Source organism: Phaseolus vulgaris, chromosome 9 (assembly GCF_000499845.2).
Source record: "Phaseolus vulgaris cultivar G19833 chromosome 9, P. vulgaris v2.0, whole genome shotgun sequence".
In the NCBI taxonomy this organism is placed as follows: Eukaryota; Viridiplantae; Streptophyta; class Magnoliopsida; order Fabales; family Fabaceae; genus Phaseolus; species Phaseolus vulgaris.
The window spans coordinates 12,951,264-12,959,055 of record NC_023751.2 but is presented as its reverse complement, the minus strand read 5'-3'; the positions used below and the strand labels follow the sequence as shown (position 1 = coordinate 12,959,055).

The 7,792-nt window shown below is 29.4% G+C and overlaps 1 protein-coding gene across 1 annotated transcript; it reads right to left on the bottom strand.

The window, feature by feature from the left end:
- Positions 1-410: 410 nt before the first annotated feature.
- Positions 411-4,292, bottom strand: LOC137820250 (heat shock cognate 70 kDa protein-like). The gene is made up of 4 exons (XM_068624220.1): positions 4,112-4,292; positions 2,730-2,812; positions 2,383-2,618; positions 411-2,133 (listed from the first exon to the last, which is right to left on the bottom strand). The coding sequence occupies exons 3-4, from the start codon at positions 2,600-2,602 to the stop codon at positions 500-502; spliced, it is 1,854 nt and encodes a 617-aa protein (XP_068480321.1). The 5' UTR covers positions 2,603-2,618; positions 2,730-2,812; positions 4,112-4,292; the 3' UTR covers positions 411-499.
- Between the last annotated feature and the right edge of the window lie 3,500 nt (positions 4,293-7,792).

The window sequence follows — 7,792 nt, the reverse complement described above, 5'->3', positions numbered from 1 at the left end:
GAATATCTTAGGAAGTTATCTTTCAATCAAATAGAAGCCACCATATTTCTGATTGTTCTCTTTTTTTCGGCAACTCCATTTTGCTGAGCTATGTAGGCTGCTGTGAAGTGTGTGTTTATACCTTTATCATGACAAAATTCTCCAAATTGTTTTGAAGTGAATTCACCATATCTTTTCAACCAACACTTTTGATACTTTTAAACAAGGAGAAAGTTTCTGATTTTATTGGTTGTTTGTATTTTTCACTAGACCATAAAACCCACACTGCATTTTAGGCCGAGCTATGTTAACAGTCTAGAAACAATTGCCCATTTGAATACCCATATAGAAGAAATGTAGCCAAGTATACCAAACAAATTATAGGCTTATCTACTTATTTGCAAGACATAGAAGAAAAATGTGTTCAAGGATTGATAGTGGAAAATGGAAATATTATATTACTTAGATAAACATGGTTCATAAAGTTTTGCAATTTTGACCAACATAAACTTGAAACAAACTAGTTAATGTTCATAATGGGTTCAATGAGGCTCTTCACCTCATTCAGATGATCCACAAACACCTCTGCTTCTGTCTGCTGGCTAGCATCAAGCAATTTTCTGGCCTCTGCAATTGCCATGTTGATCTTGGTTTTGTCTCGTGAATGAAGCTTATTACTGTTATCAACATCATCTATAGCCTTCCTTATCTTGTAAACGAAGTCATCCAAAGCATTAATTGCTTGAACTTTCTTTTGGTACTTTTGGTCTTCAGCCTTGTATTTCTCGGCATCTTGAATCATTCTCATAATTTGTTGAGTTGATAGTCTTCCCTTGTCGTTGTCTACAGTAATCCCGTTCGTACTTCCACTGCTTTCTTCCTCGGCAATTACACTTAGAATACCATCAGCATCTATACTGAAACTTACCATTAAAGGATGGCCTCGAAGAGCATAAGGAGTGCCATAAAGATTAAAAAAACCAAGCAAATTGTTATCGCTTGCTCTTTGCCTTTCACCCTCGTAAACCTTAATTGAGACAGATGATTGGAAATCTTCGGATCTTCCATATACTTCCTTTTTCTCAACAGGAATGGTGGTGTTCCTAGGAATCACAACACTCATGAGATCTCCTTTTAAAGATATACCAAGTGACAGCGGCGTAACATCTAATAGCACTAAGTTGGGAACAAACTTGTTGCTTTTAGTCAGCAAAGCAGCCTGAATTGCTGCTCCATAAGCAACAGCTTCATCAGGGTTGATGCTCATGCACAGTTCCTTCCCCTTGAAGTAGTCTTGCAATAGCTGTTGCACTTTGGGAATCCTAGAAGAACCACCAACGAGAACAACATCATCTACATCACTCTTGTCCATCTTAGAATCAACAAGACACATATCTACTGTCTCCATACACCTTTTAAAGAGGTCCAAGTTGAGCTCCTCAAATCTTGCACGAGTGATTGATGAACAAAAGTCAATGCTCCCAGATAAAGCATCTATCTCAATGGTGGTGTCAACAGCATATGATAGCGTCCTTTTTGCTCTCTCACAAGCAGTTCTCAACCTCCTCAAGGCTCTCCGGTTCCCATTGATGTCAACTTTGTTCTTCCTCTTGAACTCCTCAACGAAGTACTTTACCATTCTGTTATCCATGTCCTCTCCTCCAAGGTGCGTGTCACCAGCAGTGGCCTTGACTTTGAAGACATCACCCTTGATTGTGAGCAGAGACACGTCAAATGTACCACCACCAAGATCAAAGATGAAAATATTTCTCTCTCCAACAACACATTTTGCTCTCTTGTCAAGGCCGTATGCCAGAGCTGCAGCTGTGGGTTCATTGATTATCCGCATGACATTGAGGCCAGCAATGGTACCAGCATCTTTGGTTGCTTGTCGCTGAGAGTCATTAAAATAAGCAGGCACAGTAACCACAACATTCTTAACCCCTGATTCCAAGTACGCTTCTGCAGTCTCCCGCATCTTTGTGAGGATCATAGATGAGATTTCTTCAGCTGAAATGTGTTTCTCCTGACCTTTGTATGAAACAGCTATCATGGGTTTGTCATCAGAATCAGCAATGACCTTAAATGACCACAACTTTAGATCGTCCTGGATAATGGGATCACTGTATCTTCTGCCGATTAACCTTTTCACATCTGCAAAATTAGTCATTAATCGAGCACGAATTTAAGGCTATTCCTCAATGATGCTAATCAAAATAGTCTTATGGAATGATATTTATTAATTTAAAGTTATAGAACAAATTAGAGTACTGGACAAAAAGTATACTTTTTGGCACAAAGTAAATGATGAATGTTAAGGTATCATTTGCAACTAAAAGCCAACACAAATAACTAGTTTAAACATTTAAATGAATTCACATGCAATAAAAAGCAATTATTTACCAAAGACAGTGTTAGTTGGGTTAATAGCAGCCTGATTTTTAGCAGCATCACCGATCAATCTTTGATTCTCTGTGAAAGCCACAGATGAAGGCGTTGTTCTACAGCCCTGATCATTGTGAATTATCTCCACTCGACAGTGTTCCTCTAGCCATACAGCAACACATGAGTATGTTGTGCCAAGGTCAATTCCCACAGCCCATTCCTTATTTTGTTCTGCCATTTTCTTTCAAGTGATTCTAAAATGTGTTCAAATTCAAAACAAGTGAAGTCAGTCATAGAAAACAATTTACAGAACATGTACTTGATACAGAAGAAAGATATATGAGGTTTTGATTCAGAACTTTTACCTTGAAGTAATGGTGAATAAAGCTCTGAATGTGTGTTCGGGGCCTTTCCTTCACAAACTTGTCAACCAAGAGTATACGATAAACTGAAACAAAATGCTTCTTTAAAAGATTCATAATGGGAAATATAGTATTATAACTTTGTTTAGACCCTCATACTTCGCGAGCAAGCAACCAATTCTCTCCCTTTTTTCTTTTTAATAATGCTCTCCAGAGTTTAGTTTTTTTAGGACATTCTACAATTAAAGTTCAGGACAAAAGATGAAAAAATAAAAGTAAATAATTAAAGAAAATTTGGTTTAATTTTCTAAAAATTTAAAAAAAAAATGAAAAAAACAATACAATTTTTTTTTACAACTTAACTGATTTTTTTCTTTAAACAGTAAATTAAATCATAATTATTTAAGATTGAGAGATAAGCTGAGTTTGTGTAGAGTGACCAGAAACATATCAGAAAGTAGATTACAAGAATTAAAACCATATTTAAAATTTAAAATTGACTGTGTATACACACATACACACATAGAGTGACAGAGTCCAGAGGTGAACAAAGAATACATTATTAATGATTCTCTTGTTGAATAAAATCATTTATACATATGGTTTTTTTTTAATTTATAAAATGTTATATGAATTCTAGATATTAAAAAAATGACAAATAATTTAGTTCTAGATCATTAGCCAATTTAATTCTTGTACTGAAATATTATAATGACTCCTCCAACTTTGATGACTCCAATTATACTTTTACAATTTCATATACTAATTAACTAGAATCCATAATTTTGGAAACTAATTTATTAATATAGTGTTATATTATAATTTAGATGCAGAACCACATAATTATAGACATGTCTACTTTTCATGGTAGCAAGACTTGGAAGAAAGAGGTGTAGAAGGACTGATAATGGAAAGTGAAAAAGCTAAACTGTTTAGATTACTACAGTCCATAGAGAGTTAACTACTTAGCATTAATGAATAAATCTCTCTTGTTTTCATAAAGCAAACATTAAACACAACAAATGGAGAAACTAAATATCATGACATTGATAACAAATGACATTGATGAAAATGAAAAATTTGACCATTTTGAACTGAGATGCAACATAGTATAACTGTTCAGACCCAGGTACATGACAACCAATATAGAGAGAATGGATATGAGTATTGTTTTGTTAACCCTGTTGTCTAAACTTTTTGTTTCCCATTCCAAGATACAATTTTGCTTCAAACACTATGCTTAATCTCTCCCAACAGGTATTCCAACAGTTTCTCACGTTGTTAGAGACAAACCCTTTTTCCAAAAAGTAAAAGCCAGTGCCAAGAATACAAAGAAAATGGGTGCAATATGCAAACAAAATCTATATATTCAAAATCGTTTTTACCTTTAATGTAAGTGTGAAATGTGAATGAAAACACAAAATCCCCAAGAACAACTGTAGATGACTCTGAGGTGACAAGACGATGGTTGTTGGTGGTGGTAGAGAAATGAAGCAGCCCAGCCGCGAAACACAACAGTGTGCTAAGTTGGTCGCACAAAACAGGTAAAGAACAGTTTTTGAAAGTACTAAAATTCAAAAATTAAGGTAAAACTATAACTTTATCATTATTTATTTATTAATTTTTTATCCCAGACTTTACTGTATTTTATCGTTTTAGCTCCGAATTTAATTATTTATGAGTATTTTAGTTTCTGAATTTAGCATTTTATTTCTACTTTAATCTCTTAATTGACATTGTGTAACTAATTTTAGGAATTAAAAAGATATTAACCTGGGATGTGGGTAAATTGAGAAACTAAAATCACAATAAGCTGATAAATTCACATACTAAACAAAAAAGACAGTAAATTGTGATGTAGAGAATTTTAAATGATTGGTGATATGTGGACACTATATACAGTATAATTTCACAAACAAATAAATTAATATTTTAATAATTTAATTTAATTTTTAAAATAAAATATTATTATAATATTATAATGGTTTGTCATCTATTACTACAAGACAATCATCAAATAAAAAACAACTTTTAAATACCAAAATAATTAATTACAATATTAAATAAATTAAAAATTATTTAAATTTTTCTTTTTTAATTTTTAAATTAATTTCTATTATTTTTAAATAAATATCTAATTAAGAAATAATTAATCCTCACTTCCAACACTTTATCCTTTTCCTTTTCTTCTCTCATATTCCTTCCTCCCCAAATTTCATTCTTTTCCCTCTCCATACATAACCATTTATTTCCTTCTTTAATAAAATATAAAAAATAAATAATTAAACATTTTTTCTTAATTTTGTTTTACTATTATAGTAAAAGGTTTTGCTATATAATTCACCTATCTCGTTTCTTTTTACTCGTCTAAAGTTTCGAAAATTCGTTGCCGTCCTCTTCTTTAAATCATAACAATTGTTGCATTTTATTTTAATTTTTGTGTGAGTTTTTTTATTAATCTTATCAGTCATTATTTGAGAAAAATATTGGAATTCATTCTGTTTTTTTTTTTTTTTTCAGATTGGATCTTGGTTCATCTTCTTGTGTCTGATTGCAGTGGTTCTTTGGTTGGTTATGTTTATCACACGGTTTCTTCTCTGCCTTCACCTTCACGTAAGTTTTTAATAATTTTTTTTTATATAGAGTTTTTTTCTATTAAGTGTGGTAACTATTTTTTTATTATGTTTACTGTTTTTATTTTTAATAAATGTATTTATTTTCGTTCGGGGATGGGGCCTAAAAAACTATTGAGAGAACTCGTCTTCTTCTTTTTTATGGGTCGGTTGTGCTACTCTTCAACTTCCTTTCTTACTCGTTCCTCTCCTTTCCTTCCTAGCCTCGGTTCTCGGTCGTCTCGTGAGTACCGAATGAGAGTACATGCAGAAGACACTTTGACGCTAAAGTCAACAAAAGGGTTCGACACTCGATAGCTAGAGCACGGTAGATAATGTACCTGATCCTTAGAATATGTGTTATTTATATTACCTTTGACGAGTTTTCTCTTGTTGGGTTGGATTAGGGAGTTGGACCGTGATTAGGGTTGCATTACCTAGCTCCTAATCATGGATTAGCCTTGCTGATCTTGCTGGAGAGTAATTGGAATCATGATTTCGATTGCCCTTATAGATACAGGCCATAGGGACTCGGTCGATCCAGTGACGAAGTTCGAGACGTGCTATCAGTCCTATAGACTGTAACAGTACAATATTTATACTCTTTTATATGTATTTATTGTTTAGTTTATATTTTGTGTTTACAGTTTTTTATTTTTCTAAATGTATTTACTTTTCTTTTTTATTATTATGTGTTTATTGGTTTTACAGTTTTTATTATATTTAATTACCTTATTCGTCCATACATTTGGGGTCAATATTCAATTTGGTACCGTGGTTTTTAAAAAAATCAATTTGGTCCCTATATATTTTAAAATGTATCCAAATTGGTCATTTCCGTTAAGTTCCACCTAACAGCGTAGGTGTTGCTTATGTGACACAGAAAGAATGTGGGTTAGAGAGAGTGTTTATGTGGGAGATAGAGTGTTTATGTGGAGGGAGAGGTGAGATTGAGAATTATTATTATTATTATTATTATTCTTAATATAAATATTATTATTACTATTATTATTATTATTATTAATATTATTTTTCTTATTATTATTCTTAATATTATTATTATTACTATTTTTATTTTATTTTTTATTAGTAATAATAATAATATTAATATTAAGAAAAATAATATTAATAGTAATAATAGTAATAAAAATATCAATAATAGTAATAATATTAAGAAAAATAATATTAATAATAATAGTAATAAAAATAACAATAATAATAATAGTATTAATAATAACTATAATAATAATAATAATCTCACATCTCTCTCCCCATATAGACATTCTCTTTATCATAAGCAACACCTTACGCTGTTAGCTGTTAGGAGGGATTTAACGGAAAGACCAATTTGGATACATTTTAAAAGACATAGGGACCAAATTGATTATTTTTTAAATCACGGTACCAAATTGATTTTTTTAAAAACCACGGTATCAAATTGAATATTGACCCCAAATATAGGGACGAATAAGGTAATTAAATATTTTTATTATTATGTTTACGGTTTAGTTTTTATTTTATAACTTTAATGTTTTTTTATATTATTATGTGTTTAATGTTTTACATTTTTATTATTACTTTTATGTGTTTATTATTTTTAATTTTAATAATACCATTTTTAGTTGTTATAAATGCATTTACATTTGTTGATGTGTTTATTGTTTTTATTTTTTATAAAAAAGTTATATTTTTATTATTATTTGTTTACTGTTTTTATATTTTTTATTATTTTGTGTTTGTTGTTTTTTTTATTCTATGTTTTATTGTTTTTAATTTTTATATATATATTTGTTATTATGTCTTTATTGTTTTTATATCTTTTTTATTAACAAGATACTGTTTATTTTTTTTATATGTCTACTGTTTTTAATCTTAATAATTGTATTTACATTTTTTTGTTGCATTTGTACTATTGTTTAGTTTTTCTTATGTATTTATTGTATTTAATTTTTATAAATATATTTGACTTTTTTATTTATTATGTGTTTACTGTATTTAATTTTTATAAATGGATTTACACTTTTTTTTTTGTATTTACTATTTTTTAATTTTTATAAATGTATTTTCATAAAAAAGTGTTTATTATTTTTAATTTTTTAAATGTATTTACATTTTCTTTTATTATTATGTCTTTATTGTTTTTTACATTTTTTATTATTATGTGTTTATTGTTTAGTTTTTTTATTTTATTTTATTTTATGTATTTACTATTTCTAATTTATATTTATATATATATATATATATATTATGTGTTTAATGTTTTTTAATTTTTTTTAATAACAAGAAACTGTTTAGTTTTTTTATGTGTTTATTGTTTTTTTATTTTAATAATTGTATTTAAATTTTTTTCTTAGGTTTTTTTTGTCTTGTTTGCTTTTTTATGGGTTTACATACAGATTTTAATTTTTATAAATGTATTTAATTTTTTTTGTTTTTATATGTGTTTATAAATTT